General features: G+C 42.6%; 1 protein-coding gene across 1 annotated transcript in view; it reads left to right on the forward strand.

Moving 5' to 3' along the window:
- The window catches only part of MET (MET proto-oncogene, receptor tyrosine kinase), an 86,193-nt gene that overhangs the window by 50,431 nt on the left and 11,969 nt on the right, over positions 1 to 23,793 (forward strand). Inside the window, exons 8-13 of the mRNA XM_077807826.1 lie at positions 1,128 to 1,292; positions 1,717 to 1,816; positions 11,411 to 11,629; positions 18,608 to 18,754; positions 21,677 to 21,833; positions 22,363 to 22,503. Of these exons, the coding sequence (XP_077663952.1) occupies positions 1,128 to 1,292; positions 1,717 to 1,816; positions 11,411 to 11,629; positions 18,608 to 18,754; positions 21,677 to 21,833; positions 22,363 to 22,503 (929 nt within the window). The remainder of the gene's footprint in view (positions 1 to 1,127; positions 1,293 to 1,716; positions 1,817 to 11,410; positions 11,630 to 18,607; positions 18,755 to 21,676; positions 21,834 to 22,362; positions 22,504 to 23,793) is intronic.

Genomic DNA, 23,793 nt, shown 5'->3' on the forward strand with positions numbered 1-23,793 from the left:
TATGCAAGGTAGTTGGAATAGGGTTAAAATGCTAACATTCTCCAAGACCAAAATCCCAGTTTAACTTCACATAGCCTGTTTTTGGAGGGCCAAGATCATTATAGAGATTGTACAATGTCAGTCTTTTCTCAGACTAGGGACCGAATGGCTAGGCAGCAGTTCTGCGGAAAAGGACCTAGGGGTGACAGTGGACGAGAAGCTGGATATGAGTCAGCAGTGTGCCCTTGTTGCCAAGAAGGCCAATGGCATTTTGGGATGTATACGTAGGGGCATAGCGAGCAGATCGAGGGACGTGATCGTCCCCCTCTATTCGACATTGGTGAGGCCTCATCTGGAGTACTGTGTCCAGTTTTGGGCCCCACACTACAAGAAGGATGTGGATAAATTGGAGAGAGTCCAGCGAAGGGCAACAAAAATGATTAGGGGTCTAGAACACATGACTTATGAGGAGAGGCTGAGGGAGCTGGGATTGTTTAGCCTGCAGAAGAGAAGAATGAGGGGGGATTTGATAGCTGCTTTCAACTACCTGAAAGGGGGTTCCAAAGAGGATGGCTCTAGACTGTTCTCAATGGTAGCAGATGACAGAACGAGGAGTAATGGCCTCAAGTTGCAGTGGGGGAGGTTTAGATTGGATATTAGGAAAAACTTTTTCACTAAGAGGGTGGTGAAACACTGGAATGCGTTGCCTAGGGAGGTGGTGGAATCTCCTTCCTTGGAAGTTTTTAAGGTCAGGCTTGACAAAGCCCTGGCTGGGATGATTTAACTGGGAATTGGTCCTGCTTCGAGCAGGGGGTTGGACTAGATGACCTTCAGGGGTCCCTTCCAACCCTGATATTCTATGATTCTATCATTCTATGATTCATAAGAGCAGGACTGGGATGACAAGGACAAAGACATCTGAAAGACAGTTTAGCATAAATGGCATTATTGTCTCATCCTCATCTCATGTTTACTTTTGAGGTCCTGATCTTGCAATGTGAATTGCTTGTTTGGACCCCACTGGCAATTTGTGCTAGTGGATCCTCCTGCAAAATCAGGGCCCAATTTAGGAGTGTGTTTTAAACAGATTATGTGTTTTGTGATTATTGCAAGACAAGTTCCCCTCTTCTTCTGTAATTTCCTTTCAGTGAATCTGATAGCACCATAGTGTGTTACACACCTGCACAAAGAATTCCATCAGAATATCCTGTTAAAATGAAGATTGATTTAGCTACTCGAGAAGCTAAGGGTCATTTTACGTACAAGGAAGACCCTTTTGTTTTTAAAATTCATCCAGCTAAATCTTTTCTTAGGTGAGTAAAAGTGTCTCAAGTCAGCAGTGTGAAAAGGACAGACTCTTTTAAGCTGTGCTTTGAAAGCAATGTATAAAATACACTAGCAAATACTTAGGACTTTTTTCTATCTTCCTTTAAAATGCACATTTCCTTTTTTTGTTCTGGTGTATCAGAAATTAAATACAGTTATTCAGTTTTGTAAATTATTTTTCTTTTTTCTCTTTTGTTCCTGTTTGTTTGGTTTTTTTATCATGAGTGTGAAAGAAACTTAATTCCCAGAAATAAATATCACTACTATAAGCTATATTTCAGCTTGTATTTCCTATTCCATTTGTATGTCTTTAATTTTGTTTCCATGCTGTAATTTGATCTAAAATATATTTGATTATATGGATTTTTCTAGAAAATACAATAGTAATGATTTATTTTTAATTTTTACCAGTGGTGGGAGCACAATCACAGTTCATGGAATCAACTTGAATTCAGTGTGTCTTCCTCAGATGGTGATCACTGTACCTAAGCTAGGAAAGAACTTCACTGTGGTGAGTCATCCTCCTGGGTGATAAAATATCATCTCATCATCGTAACCTGAATGACTCTGTTCTCTTTGGTCAGCCTGGCTTGTTTGTACCTTGTACCTTGGGGGCTTGATCCTGCCCCCATTGGAGTCAACAGAAGTGTCAAAGGGGAATTGGTCCGTGTGAGTAGAACTGGGCCCAGTGCCCCTGTGTCAGAGCAGGTAAGCCTAATCCAGCCAATTCAAGGGGGCTAGACTACAAGTGGGCCTATAAAGGGCTGCCAGAGGGCAGGAAATGAGAGAGGGAAGAGAATGGGTGGGACAGGCTGTGTCTGGGTCCCTGGAGCAATGGGTCAGGTGCTCAGGGAAGCAGCCCTGGGACTACTGCCCCAGGAAGGAAATAGAGGGGACTCAAATTGGGAAGCTGCCAGGAGATGGAGGGCCAGAGACCAGTGGAACCTGAAGCTAGGGGGAAAGGAGTGAGTTAAAAGACTGTTTTCTATTATGGTACTTGGTTGGGGTCAGAAAATGAGCCTTCCGAAAGGAGACTGGGCATAATAGTGAGAGTTTGGAAGCTCAGGAGAAGCCCCTCCTTGTTACAGGGAGGTTTTCCATTGACTCCGTTGGGAACAGGATCAGACCCAGATTTCATTATCCACATAATTCTGATTGATTCTGCTACATGCAACAAAGCTCAATGATCATTTGAAAACTAGATTTTTAAAATCTATTTAGCACTAATAATAATAATATCTTATAAAGGATGCTATAGAGGAGTTTTGCAATTTGAGAGCAATAAAATAGTGCAAAGTAAATAATTAAAGAAATTATAGGGACAGATTATGCTTCAATTGAAGCCAACTGCCAGACTGCCTTTGACTTTAATGGTGTGGGACTGGACCTGTGCTTGAGACATGAGTGATGATTCAACCCAAATTAAATTGCAAGTTACATTGCAAAGCGCAGTTCAAAAAAGCAAACATAAAGGTAAGCACAAATAAGAAGTCACATCACACTTTTTTTTTAACATTTTAAATTAAATCATTGAAGAAGAATAAAACATTGGAGCCTGTTGCTATGCTCCTTGGGTTTTTGTGCTTCTCTGCCAGCCTACCTCCTGTTGAGTTTCACTGCCAGTCATTCCTCCACCAGTCTCTGCCCCCAGATTTATTCCTCAAGGCAGGTTCTGCATTGCAAAGGGAGAAGTGCGGGGGGAGAGACAGTTAATATTGACAGACTCAGCACTCAGATCCTGCAGGGGTTGGTGGTGCAAAGTGGGCTTGGCTGCTGCCCTTAACCATGAGGAACGCTCACAGAGGAGCAACCATGGTGTCAAGAGAAGGAGGAGATATTACTCTTCCTTCCATTTCCCTCAGCTAGGATCCAGAGTATAGGGCCACAGCTCCATGATGGGCAATATGTGTGCACAGAAGTTGACTTCCTCAGTGGGAGCTGCAGGAGGTGCTGGGTAGCCTGAAGCTTTAGGGAACACAGCAATTAGCCAGCTTTGGAGAGAGTTTGCTCTGCTCTGCCTGTTCTCCTCAGCCCTTTGAAGAAGTCAGTGTTTGAGCTGGTCAAAAAAAATTAGCGGAATAGTTTTCCATCAGAAAATGCAGTTTTCTCAAAATCAGAATGTTTCACAACAAAATTTTTGACAGGAATCATTTAGGTTTTCTCATTTCTTTATGTCACAATATTTCGTTTCAATAACATGAAAGTGTTTCATTTCAGCTTTATCATTTTGATTTATTTCACTTAGACTTTCCTATATTCAAGTGTTAATTTTAATATATATATATTGTGTTTACTGTTTTATATTAAATATTATAACACTTTGACATTATCAAAACAAAACATTTCCCCTTATTGTAATAAAATGATTCTGCAATATTGAAAAGAAACATTCTGATGTTTCCAAATTGAATTTTTTCTGCATTTCTGTTCTATGATGTTGAAATTTTGACCCTTCTTTCCAAGTCAGATGGAAATCAGATTTTGAGAAGTTGGAATTTCCTTCCAAATGAAAATTCCATTTTCTGACCAGCACTAGTTAGTTTCAAGAATAGCACTAGCTCTGCAGAGGCCTTGCATTCCCTGATGAAGAACTCTCATACGTCCCATCCCAGGCTGAGGATAGAAGGAGGAAAGAGGCTCCTTCTTTCTTGTGCGGTTATATAAAGTCTTTGTATAATCTGGCCTTACCATCTGGAAACAAATTTTGAACTCATGTGCCTGCCTGCAAAATGAAGTCCCTCTAACCTCTGCTGTAAGTCTTGTTAATGGATCTCTTCTGTCCCCTAAGCATTTGAGGTCAATGTTTTCTCTTTGAAAGCCTATACTTTGCATTGATTCCCTAATAGCAAACAAGTAGTCATTTGGGAATCTTTTACTATAGAGGAATGGCCCATCCTCATCCCCATCCATTGATTTGGACAGTATATTCATACTCCTTCTATAAAGGAATGTCCCAGGGTGTCTGAGGTGCAAAATTAGGAAGTACTTAGATTTTTAGACAAAAACCTCCTCTACCGCCACAGCCTGTAAAATATAGTCAGTTGTCACATCTATGATCCAATATGGATTTGTCCTGCTATCAGGCCAGGTATTTTGTGGCTTTTGCATTGTAACAGCATAAGATCATCTCTTTTCTCATTATTATTTTTTCATTTCAAGCATTTACAAAACTGGGTCCACAATATCTAGCCCCTTCCATTGGATAGCCTTGAGAACCTTTTAATTGCTCCCCTGTGATGCTGCTCTCTCTCATCTATTCCCAGTCACCTCCCATGAGATTAAAGGAATAGTATAAAAGCTTTCTCAGATTTGGGATATCATGAATCTATCCCTGTTTGTAGTACCCATCAAACCCTAAAGCCTGGGATCATGCGAGTCTAGGGTAGCTTTATGAGATAATGTTGGAGGTAACTTTGCTGGTTTATTCTATTCCATGGAAATCACAGAAGCTCATCTTTTCCTCTCTTGAAGAACGTTTGCTTGCCCCTAACAGATACTGAGAGTCAGATTCTCTAGCTGGATTACCTCAGTCATACACAGCAGCTGTAAGCCTGCTACAAATGCCCAGCAGAGAATTCCCTTGTTGGAGGGGAACTCCCTGCAGATGTTCATGGGCCCTGCATCTCTCCTGGTATATGGACTGTGCAGGAGGGGCAAAAGGGAGGAGTACTGAAGATACACCAATCCTCCAGTGATGTAGAGTCCATGAAAGACCATAAGCCAGTGGTAGAACTGGTAGCAACTGAAATTTCTATTGAGGCCAGGTCTGGCCTTCAGAATTAGGAACCCAAAATCAGGTGAGGCTGTAGCTCTGTCTACTGTTTGGCGCAGAGATCTGACAGCTTGGAGTTTGTACCGTCTGGAACAGACACTCTTTTTCTGTACTTTCATCCAATAAGATGACTAGAAGAGAAATAGGGGCAGATGCCACTGAATCATTAATACCCACTTGTGCAGCAGCCTAAACAGCAGCATCTGTCCTTGCAAAGGCTGGTGCATTCTGTGACAGATCTTCATGATCAACAGACCAAGTAAGGTTACCTCTGACATTCTCACCAAGAGAGAAAATCCTGTTGAGATGGGAGACTATACTCCCCAAGCCAGCCATTGAATTCCTATCCCTACCTCTCATTTTGTCATCTACCAGATTACTGAGAAATCACCCTTTGGACTCTGAGATACAGATATCTAGGGGAGCAGAGACAATATAAAAGTCTCCCAAATTGCTGTAGATCTCATCCATCTTTCATTCATCATTGGAAAACTCCAAAATTTTAGACTCTGTGTCAAAGGTGAAGTTCTCCTCTCTGCCCCTTCTGACAGTTTCAAATCACATGGCATCTGGGTCAGCTGCTGGGTGACCCCTTGAATGTGGAGAAATATTTCTGCTCTTTATCCTGTTGAAAAAAATCAAACTGTGGATTGAAGTTCAGATTCTGTAAATCAAGCTTTCATTAATTGCCTCAAGAGTCACATTTTATGAAGGCAAAAATACATATCTTTAAGTGGTGAGTCAAATACATTAAGCAAAGGGTCATTATTCTCCCCTGGGTAAACTTATTTGCTATATGCTTGTGAAACACTCCACATTTTTGGCATCTTTTCTTCCTCATTTTCTTCTGATGCAGATTATAGTCATAAGCAGAACACAGGTTCAGCTTTTAAAGTAAATGTATTTTAAAACCTAATTAAATAAAAGTTAAAGGTGCTGCCTGATAGGCAGTATCTTAATTGAGTAGGCAATTGATTGAATTATAATTCTTTCTTTATAGATTCTCAATCCAATATTTCTTGAAAACTAAACCATCATATTTTTCAATTGCTAAAACCAATTTCAAGGTAAAAATGTCATGTCAAATCACGTAACAAAAAGGGCATTGCAAATAAGATTTATCTTGACCTTACCAATCAGTCACATTGCATCACCTCTAAAGAGTATTATTAGATTTTTATCATTCTCTGAGAGCATCCCCTTCAGAGACCGGCCTGATAAAGTAGCTGGCTTCAGAACCAATTCCAACAGATAGCCACAAACAAAGTTATGAATACCACTGCTATTGATTTAAAAGACATCACTACTGTACAGTAGATAAGATGTGTAATGAATTCACATTAATCAAATAAGAATAATGATTACCTAAGATGTATTTGGTTGTTTAAACATATGTATTTTAGTGATGACTTGCTGACCAGCACAATGCTATAGGAATCTTTAAAAAGGATAGTCATAAATAAGGAAAAAATAGCTTGATTCTATATTTTCATCATACATTTGTTATTAACACATTGACTCAAATTATCTTCTAGGTCCATTAGACACAGTAAAACTTGAACTACAGTACATGGCCCATCACTCAGCATTCAGAAGTAAACATACCAGAGCACATCCTCAGCTGGAGTAAATTGCTATGACGATTTACATCAACTCAGGATTTGACCCCACCTTGTTTAATAGTTATTTTTAACAATTCATTTATACTAGGCTAGTCAGTTTAATATATTAGGGTGTGTTAGACCTGAGTTCATAGACTTGAGTCAAAAAGAGAATCCTACAACAATGTTCCATTCGGCCAAAGAAACTTGGTTATGTTGCACAAGACAAGTGAGCTGGCCTTGTTGGGGACCAGACAGAGATGGTAACCGCCGGAACAATTTACCAAGGGTCATGGTGGATTCTTTATCACTGACAATTTTTAAATTAAGATTGGAAGTTTTTCTAAAAGATGTGCTCTATGAATTCTTCTACAGCCTGTGTTATACAGGAGGTCAGACTAGATGATCACGATGGTCCCTCCTGGCCTTGGAATCTATGAATTATTAACTCTCTGTATGCCCCAAGCCAGCTGAATTTGAAAAGACATTACAGGGAGGAAGGCACCTGCATGTAGTTAAGTCCAGGGTGTTGACTTTTGGGCCTGTTCCTGCTCCCATTGAAGTTGATGAGAGTTTTGCAGGCCCTTCAGTTAGAGCTTGACATGGCAGGGCGAAAGGCCCACACCAAATATCTGAAGGGAGGCCCACGAGAGCAACAAGAGAGAGAGAGAAGCACCCATTTAGAATATGTTCCTGTTACGTGTGTTCACATTAATCTTCAGCATCCCAGATTGTCTTAACAGTAAGAAAAGCTATCTCCTTTCTCCCTACAGCATGGGCACAAATTTAGTTTTGAAATTCTGCTCTGCCTTAGACTGTTCCATAAACCAGAAAGAAGGGGTTCTGAGCAGGATTTAAAACTCAGATCTCCATGCACAGGAAAATTGGCAATATAGCAACACTGGGACCAACGCTGGTCAATAAAAAGGGGGAATTTAAAATGTATTCTGTTAAATTCTGAGCAGCTCTCTGGGACATTTCTGCCACCTGTTGGTTTTTCAGAAGGACACCAGGATAGTTCTTTAAAAAAATCAAAGAAACCTGTAACTACTAGAGAAATTGGGTTTTTTCACTGCAGAACTGAAGTTCAATAAGTGTTATACTGTCAGTTAAAATACAGTTTTCATGCCAACAGCAGTAGATCACCTTGTGACCAGGGAGCCAAGTAACAAATGCAACTGAAATATAGAAAAGAACATAGTTTAGTTGTACTATAAAATTATGGTGCTTGATTCTATACCTTCTGTTGCACCCCAGAGATCACGCTGGTGTCAACAGGAATGTGTAGGTATATCTGAAGGCAGAGTATGGTCCATAAAACCAAATAGCTCTTAGTTACATGGGTGCAATTCACATTATCTTCAGTGAGAGCTGCAACCATTTAACTGAGAGCAGAACTGGGCCCATAGTCCGTAGCTAAGTAAAACTTGTAGTACAGATTTAAAACTCCAGTGTTCCTTTCCAGATTCTTGGAAAAATGTTGGCAGAGCTAAGATTTCACACTTTTAGGTATGAAAACATGAATTACTGTGGTGATAAGAAAAAGTGCTGATCTAGAGACAAATAATTTAATCCCAAGCTAATGTGAGTAAATAGCTTTAACCATTATTATACTAATTTGATACAGAGCTAAATTGTACTGCATTAATTTGGTATGAAAGAAACAAATGGAAATTATTTCAAGGCAACATTCAGACTGGATTTTATAATGAGAACCAATATAACTAAAAAGGAGTATTTTGGCTCTATTTATGTATGCAGAGTTATTCAACAGTATATTGGTTTTCTAAGGATTTGGGTGGGGGTGTTAGAGTACAGAACACTAGGGGCAGCTGTAGGGTGACCAGATAGCAAGTGTGAAAAGTTGGAGTAGGGGGGTAATAGGCACCTATATAAGACAAAGCCCTGAATAACAGGACTCTCCCTATAAAATCAGAACATCTGGTCACCCTAGCTGGTAGTGCTAAGAACCATCATTAATGTCCCAACTGTCAGCCATGCTACAGACAAGTATAGTCTCTAAGAAGTGGCTGTTGTGCTGGAGGGTGCAGTGCACTTGCTTACCTTTGGGGGACTTCTTGCGGAGCTGAAGTAACCCCATCTGCATATGAGCTGCAGGCAGCAGAGGGAATGGACTCAAAGTAGAGAATACAGGCTTCTGTAGGACAGACTCATATTAGAGCCTCAGGGACAGTCACTATGCCCCCTAGATATGTTTACTGTAGATATAGGCCTTCCTTGCTTCCTCTGCCTCTTGACTAGGCCAAGCAAAAACTGGGGGCTCTGAACTGAGGGGGTGCTATGTGAGACAGTAACGAGTTTCCAGGTGTCCAGTTTTTGACCAGAATGTCTGGTCGAAAAGGAAAACTGGCAAGATCTGGTCAGCACATCTGACCAGGCACTAAAAGTTACCTGCAGTAACTGGCCTCGGCTACTGAGGGGTGGGGGTGGGAAGAGCAGCAGCGGCTGCTGGAGCCTGGAGAAGTGGCTTTGCTTAGCAGGTGCTGCTTTTCCCACCCCCCAGCCTGATGGAGAGTACTGGCTGTCTCCCAGACTGGGCTCCAAAGTAGGTACCAGTGCCATCGAGGTGGGTAACCTGTCTGCCCCCCACCCCACTGTGCCCCGATTTCCCCAGCCCTTTGCTCTGGGGATCCCTCTGCCCTGCTGTGCCCCAATTTCCCCAGCCCCTCGCTCCAGGGACAGAGCCCCCCACCCTGCTGTGCCCTGATTTCCCCACCCAAGCCCCTCGCTTTGGGGACTGATGCCTGCCGTGCCCTGTTGTGCCCTGATTGGGCAGGCTCTGTATCAGCTCCTCCCAGCCTGGCTCTGCAGGTGGCAGGTGAGTCCCAGGGGATCGGGGGGGGAGCAGGGCCTCGGGGGAAGGGGCGGTCAGGGTGTTCAGTTTTCAGGGATTAGAAAGTTGGCAACCCTATGGGATAGAGGGGATTTTCTGATGGGGGGTTGTTTTGAGTCATGATCAGATGGGAGGGGTTTTGTGTGCATAGCCGGGCATTGCCCAGGATGAGGGTTTAGGGGAAGGAGAAGGAGAAGGAGAAGATTTCTAAGAAGTGAGTTCGGTTGCTGGGAGGGAATTGAGGGGGAAGGTTTGGCAGAGCTGAGGTGGGAGAATGGAAGGAGTAGGGGTTGGGAATGAGGGAACTGCTGAATGAAGGTGAATGTAGATGAGCCAGTGGTATACAGTAGGGAGCAGGAAGGCAAGAGTACAAGCAGTCCCGCGGAGACAAATACTCCTTTCTCTGTGCCCTGCCCTATACTGTAATGTGCCCTATGTTTTCATTCTGAAATGAGGAGGATGCAAAGTAGGGGAAGAGAGGGCTCCTTTCTTTCTCTTTTCCAATCAACCTCCTTCATCCTCCACCAAACCCCCTCCTGTGACATCCACCACTAGTGTCCTCGTTTGAAAATCTGGTTAACGTGTCAGAGGAAGCGCCACCTATTTTGGCAGCAACTGCCACTGCAAAATACCAAGTATTTTGTTAAGGTGAATATTGAAATAAATATTAAGTGCTGTGCTTTTGGTATTCATGTATTTCCTACCCTTGGCTTAGCTGACTCCTGTTTACACCCAATTGAGGTGCACAGTAGAGGAATGGAGATGAAGAGAGACATTGGTGGGGGTGGAAAATGAGATTTCAGAATTTGTTTTCATTCCTCATTGGAAAGAAATTGCGACCTTTCAAAAAATATTTGAGAGAAAGACCCACCCCAGAACAGCCACTAAGTCAATGGTTAGGGCACTCACCCAGACCCAGGTTCAAGTCTGCTCTGAACCTGCGAGCTATCATGGGGTGGGAGCTCTCTCTTTCTCTTTCTGACTAGAAAATTCCATCCTAGACCTGAGAAACCTTCCCAATGAATCAACGTGTTCCAATGAAAAAAGCTTTTGTCAAAATATTCCTGACCATCTCCAGTGGCAGCTCTACCATCCTCTCTAACCATTTTTGTTAAAAGGTATAACCAAAGACACAGCCCTTCAAAAGCTCATCCTGGGATCATTTTGTCTCAGCTGCTGTCAGGAAATACAGGTTGAAACGGATCCTGTAGCATACAACACACGGGCAGACTGCAGTGGTGCTCTGCATGGGCACATTAGTCCACCTGAGCATTGTATGTTGCAGGACTGGAGTCTTAACTATATAATTTTAAAAGAAAATTAGAGAATTTTTGGCACAGATTCTCATAGCATTTTTGGCAGCCATGTTCTGGTCACTTCATGTCACTTTGGCAGTATAAAGGCACTCCAGCAGATCTCCACATGGGAGGCCCTCTGACAGAGACTGGTTATTTTGGGTTTTGGCTGAGTTGTGTCACTGGAGCAGTAACAAAGCAGCCAGAACATAATATACTGATGATCCTTGGCTTTGAGATTTACTTTCCATTAATTATCTGCAAAATATTTGCCTAAAATGTGCACACTGATGCTAGGAAATATGTTTGCTAATATACTTCCTCAAAAGTGTGCAAATGCTATCAAAGTGAAGTTTTTGCACTGATCACTCACATCTAAGAAAAATGCTGCATAAGATGCATGATTTGATTTTTTTTATAGCAAGATACCTAATGCTCTGCAGCTTCTATAAACTTTATTTGAAAAGAGTTGGCAATTGAAGAATATATTTTAATGTAAGTATTTGTATGGTATTTGAAAATGTTTATGCACCTCCAGTATATTAAATGCATCTCTCTATTCTGTACCCCTTTCTTATTACAGACATGTAACCATCGTTCTTACGCAGAGATAATCTGTTGCACAACTCCTTCACTGAAATCCTTTAATCTGCAACTACCTTTTGCAACAAAAGTGTTTTTCATTTTTGATGGAGTCAGCAACCAATACTTTGATTTTGATTATGTGAATAATCCTGTATTTAAACCTTTTGAAAAGCCAGTGGTGATCTCAAGGGGCAATCATAATATACTGGAAATTAAGGTAAGAAATGTTTAATGGTCTTTTAAATCATTGGCTTTTATCTACTAGACTCTACGCAGATAAACTGTAACACTATTCAGTAAACAATATTCTGTAATAATATTGCAGCTTACACCAGCAAATAGGTACTAAAACACAAACTATTTGTCATAATACTTATGTGTAGTAGGGGGCTGATGTGTAATGAAGGTTTGGAGAAAAGATCTAAAGGATCTCTGCAGAAAAATGTAGGGAATTTTTCAGCAGGGAATATCTTGAGAGCATTATTTTCTCCTTGTACCACATTCTTCTGAAGTCCCAGTTGTCATGAACTATAAAGAGCTGATTTCACAAATATGCCAGGGGTACACTTGGCACACCAGGTGGGAATACAAAGGTGACTTTCCTGGTCCTCCAGGGACCCAGGGGCTAATTCAGCCCCAGTTCAAGTAAGAGCAGCCTCGGGACTGTTCTAAATTGCACCAGCTTTTAACAGCCTATTACAAGCTGTTATAACAGAATGGATAATCCAAAGCACAGCATACTCCAGCAATATCTCCTTCCCACCGTGAGCTCAGGAACACTTGGGGAATCTTCAGCTGCACACTTAAGAATTAGCAGGAGTAAAGATCTAGCTCAGAATTTGAAATGGTTGGTCTGTAGACTCATCTATTTCTCCTCTATGGTTTTGTGACCTTTCCTCTGGAGGAAAATGTAACTGCCTTAGCAGCACTGGCATTCTAGATCTTGGATGCAGGAATTACTGGGTGAAATTCTATGGCCTATGTGATGCAGGAGGTCTAACAAGATGATCTTAATGGTCCCTTATGGCCTTAAAATTTATGAATTTATGAAGGGTGCAAACTCAATAATGAGTGCATGTTCTGAGTAATCAGGCTGTGTGCACTGAGGCATGGCATTCTTAGTCCCAACCCAGCATATAGGGTTAATGCAGGGTGTGGGTGTACTAGCAGACACAGCCCAGGCTGCGTGCTTGGAACTAGAGCTGGGCAAAGAAAGGTAATTCCACTGTGCAGAGGATTTCGATAGAGCAAAATCTGGTTTCATTGTGATTCAGAATGAAAACCAAAAATTTCAAAATTCTCCACAAAAGGGAGGTTGGGCTGAGCTGTGAGGCAGCCCACCTGCCAGACTGTCCTGGAGCCATGAACCCTGGAAGACCTGGGGTCCCTGACTCCGCGACAGTCCAGCAAGTAGGCTGCCAAGGAATCAGGTGAGCAAGCTGCCAGGAAATCAGGCAGGATTCTGTCAGACCCATGCCTGGGTTCCATTGGATCTTCAACAAAATTCAACCATGTCCACAAAACATTTCGATTTTGACTAATCAGCAAATTCTGACAAAAGAGCTTTTCATTGCCATTTTCCCAACCAGCCTCACCTGGAACCCCTGCCCACACAATCCTCTCTCCTTCAGCTGGAGAGACCCTCTACAGCATTCAGCTATGCAGCGTACAGAGAGAGCATGGAATCTCTCTCTCTACCCAGCTTCTTCATGCAGTGGCAACATAGCATTGCCATTGCACTCCTGGTCTTGCACACTCACTGCGTGGGGAACAGGCTGCTCCTGTAGGTGAAGATGTGGGATTTGGTGCTTCCCCATTCACTCCATGCTTTCTTTTGCCCACCTAGCTTAGTCCCAACAACTATATTTACCATTTCCTCCTCCAAGAGGGTGTCCTGTTTATGCTTCGTTGGAAGCAGTCATGAGGTTGAGCAGTTTGGTTTAGGACTGGCTTATTGGAGGGTGACCGCAATGACACTTCAGCTCTGTTGGTTTACCTTGTCATGGTGCCGTAAGCAGCTGCCTTCTGAAGCCCAATGCCCGGATGATTTCCTGGCAACCAACTAAAGAATGATGTTAGTCGAAGCTGGTCTCCTAGAATAAAGCATGAGCAGGAGGCAATTTAACATCTTCCTCCAAATAAAATTAGTTATAGTGGAATGCTTCCATCTAAACACTGAGGCGACTTTAGAATTTATGTTCAGGAGCCAAAAGATCATTATAAGCCGTACTGGCAACACTTTCCCCTCGCCCCTGACACACAGATAAAATCACACACACGTAAGTTTACATGCCTCATGGTCTTATTTTGAGCAATAATTAAGCAACCACAGCATGAAATTAAATGGCAGCTTGCTTCAGTGAGCAAACTGTTCTACCAAACCAAAGTTCTTTTATCTTTTTCTTAATTAGTTTTAGAAGTGGGGAGAGCTTTTATCACGAGTTTTTCAGTCGGATTAATCTAGTGTGACACATTTAGCTTCCAACAAATGACTGGATACTGACTGAAAGGTTCTCTCTGGTTTCCCTTGATGAACACAAGATGTTTTATAAGAAAATATTGCTCAGAAAAACTATACTTATTCAATTGCTTTATCTAGGACTTTGTCCATCTGGGCATTGTATTCCTGGAGTGCCAGATGTGTTTTGTCTTCAGTGGAGGGCTTCCAAAACTCCATATTACACTCTGTGTCAAGGTCCCTCATCACAGCCATCTTCCTTTGCCAGGTATATGACTCTCTTTGAAGTCTATCAGTGCTACTCATAGGCTGGTCAGAGGGGTCATGGTAGAGTGACATGAGGCACTCTCTTGGTCAGTTCCCACCCAATGAGCTGAGCACACTGCTTCTGAAATGCTCCCATCTCCTGCCAACTTGCAAAGCACACAAGTTAGGATAAATCTTATTGTCTGTCAATCTGGGACAACCAAAAACTCAGTCTGGATAAGAAAATGTAATTACTTATTGCCAGCCAAAAGAAGTCAGTGACCCGTTCTTATGAACTTTGGGCCTGCTGACTGCCCAGTGCATCCTAGCTGTAAATGAAAAATGACCTCCTGTCCAAGTTTGCTTGTGAACATCACCAGACTGCAGAAGGAATGGATGATTTGTCCACATGGCCGGCTCCTTTTGTTGAATTCCTTCTATGGCACTACTCAACAAATTGTATCATATGTATAGGCTAATTATACATGTTTTCATCTTCCAGCCTCCCAAATGCAATATCTGTCTGTCTATTCTTGGGTATTTCTGTCATCCATTATCATAGTACATAACTGGAGTCCAGTGGCATTCACAAGGAAGCCACAGGTACAGACCAATGTTTGTTTTAAGCCTTGGTTGGGACATGCCGGGCAAGCAGGGCAACAAGGAATTTTAACAGCCTATCAGATCAGGTCAGCAGCTTGTCCCAGCATGTAGGAAGTGACAGGCAAATACACAGAAGTAGAAGAAACAGCTGCAACCGACTCCATAGCAGTTCTAGGTCAGAATTATCAGTGAGACACTTTAACTTGTCTTAGCTCTGCATGTGATCATTACTTAAGATTCTCTTGAAAATGCCCATCAGTGCTGTCCTGAGTCAGAGGCAGGCTATTTAATTAAGTGCTGCTACATCTGAGCCCCTACAAGATTGTGCACAAGTGTACTACACTCTCTGGAGCAGCTGTTCTACAGGAGTTCATCAGCTTAAAGAACTAGACAATTCAATTAACAGTGTAAATGGGACTGGGAACTGGGCCAAAGGTAGTTTCAATTGACTCCGGTTGTATCTCTGTAGGGCCAGTCCCCCAGATTCCAGAGTATTGTCTGAGTCCACTGTCCTCACCACCAACACGGATTCCTCTCATGCTCTTACTGCAGTTTTATATCAGCTTCAATCCCCATTTCCATTCAATTACTAAGCAGGGACTGAGCAACAGGCCCAAGGCTTTGCCTGATCAGAGCTCATACACACATACCAAACCAGAGACAGACTACAAGTATTACTTATATATAGCAGGACTTGATTTCTAAACAGAACTCATTCTGGCCATGGAAAATATTGGGACCATCACAATTTTATGTCAAACAATCAAACTTGACACATCTGCCCTGGAAATCAAAGATGGAAGTGATCTATTAAGCCTCTTTGTCCATTCCCAGTCCAGTGTAGGATGTTCCCTGTGGGGTAATCTTAAGTGTCACTGCCTCTTGGTGTGGTCTTTTTAGGGGTCTCAGCTTCTTCTGACTGACTTTTCTGAGCTTGGTCTCAATCAGGTCAGTTCCTGGATCTTCACATCCAATTAAGTCCATCAGCCCTTCAATTTTAGGGCTTGCAGTCTCCTTCAGTCTCCTGGCTGTTTTCTTGGAGGCAGCCTGGTGTAGAGCTGTCACCCCTTTGCTAGCTCAGGCCTTTCTGCCTCCCCTTTCCTTCTCTGTGCTCTCCCCTTCATAGCAGGTCTTGTTTTCTCTATTGGTTGTAGTTGTGGGTGCCTGCCTCCAGAATTGGTAGTTCTGGCAGCTATGTCAGGGTGTGATCAAGCTGCTTGTTTGTAAACCAGAGAGACTCTCCTCCCACCTCTGTCTATGCGTAGTATGGAGTTTATAGTCCCCATTACTTTAAGAAGCTTGTCCAGTCCATTTTTAAATGACTCTATTGATCTATCTCCTTCTATGTCCTTTAGCAGATTGTTACAGTCTAGAATCTTCCCATTCGGAATTATTCTGACATTAAGCCTGCATCTTCCATTCTTAAATTGCATTCCATTATTCCTACTTATGATCTGTAGGACCATTCTAATCCTTCAGTACTGTTCAACATGCTTCAGATACTCATAGATGTGGGAGCAAATGGTATATGTAGTTGGTCTGTGATGGCTACTCCAAGTAGTAACTAACTGCCCCGTCTGGCTTGAAGAGGCATCAACTATTAAAAACAGGGTGGGGATGGGTAACAGATTTTTTAAAAAAACCAAAAGAACTAATATGAAAGGGAATCTTATTCTCCTACCCCGGTAGTAATCAATAGGCACTCCCTTCTATCCCTAAATATGTGACACATTCTGTGGTCCTTAACTGAGCAGAATTATCATTGAATAAGAGGCTTGATTAAGGATCTTAGAATTTAATCCTACAAATGTATCGTATATTTATTATGATCTGCTATGCATGGGTACAGGGATCTGCTCCCATGGAACTCATTGCAGTGTTCTTCAGCGCTCCTTTCTTAGGGAAAAATAATAATAATTAATAATAAATCCATAGCTAGCCAATGTAAAGTGTGTTCTTATTACTGTTACCCTCAGCCTGCCTGCCCCACTTCCCTCCGATTGTTTGTTAAAATTACTCTTTGTGTTTTGTCTCAAATTAGATTGAAAGGTCTTCATGGCAGGACTTATATCTTCTTAAATATTGTATGCTGCCCACCACCAAGGGGGCACTAATCCTAGACAGGATTTAAGTTGGACAGCCCTGTTTTTAAATGGTTTTTCCCTGTCGGTACAGAGACAAAAACGGCAGTGGTTATGTTTGCTATCATGGCTGGGGGACTATGACAGGACGGAGTCCTGATCCTGTCTCTTTTCTAGCCACAAACCACTCAGAGGCTTTCTTGTGGTCAAACACCTTTGCAATTTATTTAGTGTTCTCCCCACCACCCTTACAAATTTGCACAACTCTGTATTTACAATAGCTCACTCTCCTTAGCTCCTTACAAGGTATCTTCCACCTGAGAGATCTCTCTTGGCTCTGATCCTGAAAATGCTACCAGTCTTTCTTCCCCCATGGGCACTTCCTTCCTGTGCCCTTCTACCTTCTGGGCTAATTAGCCTTGCAGCACTCTTCTGCCCATTCCCAATCTATCAACTGGGCACAGCTTTGCCCCATAGGTTCACTCCAGGGCAATTTAATTGGTGATACAGCAGTACAGCTGCTGTTGCCCAGCACACTATCACAGGGACACCATTTTGAAGAATGCACTGCTCTTCCCCCACCATTGTGACCTTGTACGCACTGCGGGGTGGAGTCTCACAGCCGGGGGCAGGTCCATGCTATTCCCGGAAGTACCCGAATGTTCAGTATTCTGGGGATGCATGAGTGGCCACCCTCCTTAATCCTGAGCAGGGCCTGTGGGCACTAACATGATACAAGTAGCAATAATAATGATTATTCATCTTACTCTGGATATAGTCAAGGGCAGTTTTCCTGGGTAAGGAGTGCAGAATGGGGTCCTTTTAATGCTGTCATTTTTACTGGTAAATGCTCATCTTTGGCTTGTAGAACATGTTTCTTTTTATCCAATTTACTGGGGTGACCATATTTCCGAAAGTGAAAACAGGATACCACAAGAGGCTGGCCCGAGCCCTCACCCATCCTGCATGGAGCTGGCCCAAGCCCTCTCCCCCTGCATGGGGCTGGCCTGAACTGCCAGAACGTCACTGCTCGCCCAAGCCCTGCCACCTGGGGCTGGGGCTGATAGCTTGAGCCCTGCCCCCTGGTGTCACCACATGCCCCCCAACTGTTCCTCTGCACTCTCCCTAGGGAGGTGCGCCCTACTTTTTTGGCAAAACCAGGCATTTGTCCCATTTGCTCTTGCCAACTGATCATCAGCAAATGCCTACTTTTGCCAAAAAAAGTCGGGACATCCGGGATAGGACTTAAAAAGGGGTCTGTCCCAGCCAAAATAGGATGGTCCTACTATTTGCCCAATTCTATGAGAGCAATTCACTCTCAAGTTTCACTCCCTTTGTAAATATAATGTATCTCCCCTCGCCATTTGCAAAACAAAATGTTTGAGATGCCCACAATGTAGTGGATAACAGAATGCCAGTTTTGTGTAAACACGGCTATATAATGCTTCCTTTCTCATGTGAATTATGCAAAAATGTGAGACAGTTAAAAAAACCCAGAAGAATATGTTCCTTGGATGTTTACATTTTTAGAAATCATGTGGGTTGCATGAGTGTAACTGAGAACAGAGTTTGGCCTTAAACATTTTACTTCCCTTTTTGTTTTTCTGCCAAATTGCCATTTACATTAACAGAAATTAAACATGTATATTGGCTGGGCCATAGAAGACCAATTGTGTAGTATTTTGTTTGATTTCATAATTGTTGCTTTTGCCACCATAAAATAACATTTTCTGAGTCAATAGTAGAGCATCTCCTTAAGAATTATATTAAATGATTGTTAATGTAATATTTTTTAAATTTTTTGTAGGGAAATTACATTGATTCAGAAGCTATTAAAGGCGAAGTGCTAAAAGTTGGAAATAGAAGTTGTGAGAACATCTACTTACAGTCTGAATCAGTTTTCTGTATGATTCCCAGAGATCTGCTGAAATTGCACAGTGAGCTAAATATAGAGGTGGGATACCCTCGCTCCATATATGATGTAGCTAATAACGATCCCACTGGAATTATGGTGCCTGCAAACTTAAAATGCAAATCTAATCCTCATGTTGGTGGTGGTTTCAGTTCATGAACTTTCCCTTTTGTGTGTGTGTGTGTGTGTGTGTGTGTGTGTGTAGGTCTTATTATTTCTAAGTTCCAGCTTTCTTCAGAAAAATGTGAATTCTTTTATGAGAAACGTGATTATTATCTGTATTGTGGTAGCACTTAGGAGCCCCAGTCATGGACCAGGACTCCATTGTATTAGGTGCTGTACAGACAAACAACAAAAAACGGTCCTTGCCGCCAAAGAGATTACAATCAAATTGTAAGACAAGAGACAACAGGTGGATGTGGACAGATAGACAGGGAAGCAGGTGGAAACCATGAGGCAACAGTTTTGGTCCTGATCCTGCAGGCCTTCCTTGGAGTCCATGGGATCAGGCACTTTGTGTAGAAAAAGCATGAAATAACCTGTTCTCCACCTACAACAATTCAGTTTTATTAGTTTGATAAAATCCAGATATTTAGGACAAGTACTTGAACCCAGGTCCTTCACCCTCTATGAACCAAAACCTGGTCCCACTGAGTTACTGATAGTGTTGCCATTGATTAAAATAAGGCCAGGATTTGACCCTGTGTTGATTCATATGGCATTACAAGTATCTTTCAAAATTGTTGATAAAATTGTTGAGAAAAGACAAAAATCACAAATGATGTTCCTTTAAACTATGCAGCTTATACATTATGGGCCTTGTCCTGCTCCACTGAAATCAACAATGACTTTAGAGTGAATAGGATCGAAACCTACAGTATGACTTTCATTTAGTTTGGTGGTCCCCAAACTTTTTATGTCATGGTCCCCACTTACCCATAATGTAATTTGTCCGTGCCCTGCCAGGAGCAGGGCTGAGACCACACCCAGAGCCACAGCTGGGAGCGAGAGCCACAGGCGGGAGTGGGGCCAGGGCTGGGGGCCGCAGTCAGGGGTCAAGGCCAGAACCAAGCTTCGGTCAATGCCAGGAGCCAAACCAGGGCCTCTGCTGGGGGCGAGGCTGGGCTGGAGCCGGAGTGGAGCTGGGAGGCTCCCTCCACACTTTCTGTGGGGGCTGGCCCGAGCCCTGTCACACCCGTCTTAATGTTCCTTGGTGCGCCCTGCAGTTTGGGGACCACTGATTTAGATGGTAAGCTCTTTGGGGTAAGGATTGTTTGCTTGTCGTGTGTTCGTACAGCACCTTTCACAATGTGGTCCTGGTCCATGACTTGCCTCTTAAGCTCTACCTCAGTACAAATAAAATAATTATATTAGACAATTTTTGTTAAAAGCACAGGCACTAATTCTTGGATATAGAGCTGGCAAACTATGACATCAGATGTTCTCCTTATGCTTTCCCTTTGGCAAATACATTTTCATAGAAGATTGAAAATGCCATGTCTCTCATATTTTATCTATGTATATATGATATTAAATACACACGCACTTTTACATTTATGTCGTTGGTTATGTAACTTATTTAATCAGTTCTATTATGTCCTATTTCCGTAACCCTTTGACTCCTAACCACAGGTGTGGCACATTCTACATGTGGAAGCAAAGAGGTCAGTAGTGAAGGGGTTAATCATGTTGTGTACTTGTTTACTGGCAAAAAGTCTTGGAAATTGCTGTCTGCCCAGCAAAGAAGACATTTTGCACTTTTGATGGACTAATCCTTCATTACAGTACCCAAAGGACTGACTTCCACACAAGAAAGACGAAGGATTGCCAAATGCATTCCAGTTGACTGAGATAGTGCCATGTGTCCTAAAATAATTTTCCCTGGTAGCTGGTCAGAGTTTGTTTGTTTGCTTGTTTTTTTAAAACTTGTTGACTAGCTAAAAATTGTCAAGGATAGAATCACATGACGTTGGGAACTGTACTACAGGACCTGCAGCATATTTCAGCCAGAAGGACATGTACTAGGGCTGTTTTAAAATCAATTACAGTGTTTTTTCCTATAAACCCCCACTTTTGCCAGTGCAATTTGAGTAAAAGGTGATTAACACAAAGTGGCCATTTAGATTGTAAGCACTTCAGAGCTGGGACTGTCGTCTTTGCTCTGTGTTTGTGCAGCGCCTATCACCATGGGCGGCAGGTATCATAGGCCAGCGAAGGCTAAGTCTCCCCTAACCCAGGCCTCTGGCTCCACCTATGCTCTGCCCCAAGGCCCTGCCCTCACTCCCCCTCTCCCCTGAAGCCACTGCTGGCTCTGCTGTGGCCAGTGGCCCAGGGCAGCTCTGTCCGGCCAGTGGCCCAGTGCTCGGACAAGCCAGCAGCCTAGTGCTCAGGCCCACCAGTGGCCCAGTGCTTGGGCCCACTGGCATGGCTGAGACAGATGGGCTGGGGCTCCTCCAGCCACAGGGCGGGGTCGGGGCTCCTCCAGCTGCAGGGGGGTGGCTCGGGGCTCTAGCAGGCAAGGGCAGGGTCTCGGGCAGAAGGGGCGGGGCTGGGGGCTAGCCTCCCCAAAGGGGACATTCACCTGCCGTCTATACCTATCACAAAGGCGTTCTGGTCCAGGCATGCAGCTCCTATGTGCTACATAATGCAAAGAACAAAGTAATTGTCTGTGTGTGCAAATGCTGAGTTTCATGTGTATAATATCATTTTGTGGGTGTGATGGCTACTTGGCTTCTTGAAAGGATGTGATGAACCACAGAGGACCAGATTCCAATTTCATTTCCACCAGTGTAAATTTATTACTCCAAACTTCTCTCCATGGTGGAGCCTTTCAGGCCAGGATTTAGCCCATAAAGGGTATTTCAGACTCACTATTTCAGCGCTAATATGTACTATATATTTTTGGTGGATTTTTTATTTTAAATCTTCACAGTATTACAATATCTTTTTCTTTATTTCTGTTAGTGGAAGCAAGAAGTTTTTTCAACGCTTATTGGGAAAGTGATGATTCTGCAAGATCAGAATTTCACAGGACTGATTGCTGGAGTTGTCTCAACCTCAGTGTTATTTTTATTGTTGTTGGGGGGTGTTCTATGGATGAAGAAGAAAAAACAAATTAAAGGTGCATCATTGCTAACTTCATGAAGTAATTTAAAAAATATGTGGGTTCTATTAAAGCTTAAACAATTTATTCACTGCCTACATGTAATGTAATATCCTTCTCATATACCTTGCCAGTAGAAATTGCAAAATATAGGCCCAATCTTCAGTTGCATTTCAACGCCTTTTTGGTGCCAGGGTTGTGTGAAGGGCCAGAGAGCAGATCTGGCCAGCTGACAATTTCCCTGAGGTCGGGGAGCTCTCAAGTGGAGCAGAACCCTAGCCATTCCTCTCCCCAAGTCAGTCTTGGCATAAGGGGCAGAAAGAGGGCATGGCTGGAGTGAACTGTACTTCATCTATACTCAACTGTTGTGGGGTCCCCTTGTGGGAGACGAAAACCAGCTGGTATAAATTAAAGCAGCCCCCAAGCGGCCCTAACTTTTGTTGAGGCTCAGGACAGCACATTTCCCTGAATTTCCCTGGTGGCCCCCCTTCTCAGCACAGCCAAAAACATGAATGTTTGACACTGTTTCTTTCAAACCCCCTTTCAGATCTGGGTAGTGATTTAGTTCGTTATGATGGAAGAGTGCACACTCCTCATTTGGATAGGCTTGTGAGCGCAAGGAGCGTAAGTCCAACTACAGAAATGGTTTCTAGTGACTCTGTAGACTACAGATCAACGTTGCTAGAAGGTACGTCTCTGTTGTTAATCTGAGCAGACATTGCCATATTTTAACTTTCTTGTTTTTCAGCTATCTTCATATGACCACCTGTTTTGAACTATATCTTATTGCTCAATTTTTCATCAGACCTGTCTGTCTTTTGTTAGGGACCTTCACCTGGTTTTTTGTAGAAAGTAGACTTCAGGGGTATTTCACCATGTTAAACTGAGGGTTTTTTTTTAATTTTTACTATAGTCTGAGTGGCAAAAAGAGATGAGATTAGTGAACACATTGTAAAATCAGTGTAAAAAAATTAAAGAAAAAAGTACCATATTCCAAACCTTAATGAGGAGCTGCGGATTTATGATTTTTTCACTCTTATATGTTTATGTAGGTCTACCAGGTAAAGGTGAAATTCTACTCCAGAAAGAGCCTGCAAGGGTAACATTAAGTGTGTCTCAATGACTCCTACATCAGTTATGCTCACTTAAAAATGAAATTACATATATTCTGACTGCCCAACACTGCAACTCAACTGATGGTTCAAAAATCAAGCTGTATGATTAAGTCTGCTTATGTGGGTCTTTCTCAGTGTCTCCTGTCAAAGCTGTTCCACTTTGTACAAAATGCTTGAATAAGTCACTGGGCTGGAAACTAGCCTGATGGTTAGGGCATTCACCAGGCGAGATATACAGGAGAAATCGAGAAAGCCAGACCACAATAACTAGGGCACTCTCCTGTGATGTGGGAGACCTAAGTTCAGATTGCTGGTCTACATCAGGCAGAGTGGGGAACTGAATGTGGGTCTCCCACATCCTTGGTGAGTGCCCTAACCACTGAGCTAAAGGTACCACCACCTCCACCTCCAGTTGTTTGGTGAAGCTAGCCCTTAATTTCCTTTGCTTTTATGTTAAAAAAATGTCCAGAAACGGCACCAAACAGTCCATTAGGGGTCAAAGTAAATGCTTTGTTCAACTAGAAAATAATTTTTTGTGGACTTTTTTGACTTCGAAATTTTTCAGAATTTTCTAATTTGGTTTGGGTCAAACTGATTTTTCCCCTCCCCCAATTTTTTTTTGAACTATCAGCAAACTGAAAAATAAGTTATTCACCTCGCTCTGTGCAGGACATGTTTGCCATACTCTCTTACAAGGCTTCTTCATCTTCTTGACATAAAAGAAAGCTACAGCTTATTCCAAGAAAATCACAAGAACTAAATTAATATTGAATATGCCTTTGATATGCATATCAGTTACTGTAAGGAATAAAATGAAAAGAACACTGGAAAACTTTGAGGTACATTGGTAATAGCAATTAACA

Source organism: Eretmochelys imbricata, chromosome 1, assembly GCF_965152235.1.
Source record: "Eretmochelys imbricata isolate rEreImb1 chromosome 1, rEreImb1.hap1, whole genome shotgun sequence".
NCBI classification, from domain to species: Eukaryota; Metazoa; Chordata; order Testudines; family Cheloniidae; genus Eretmochelys; species Eretmochelys imbricata.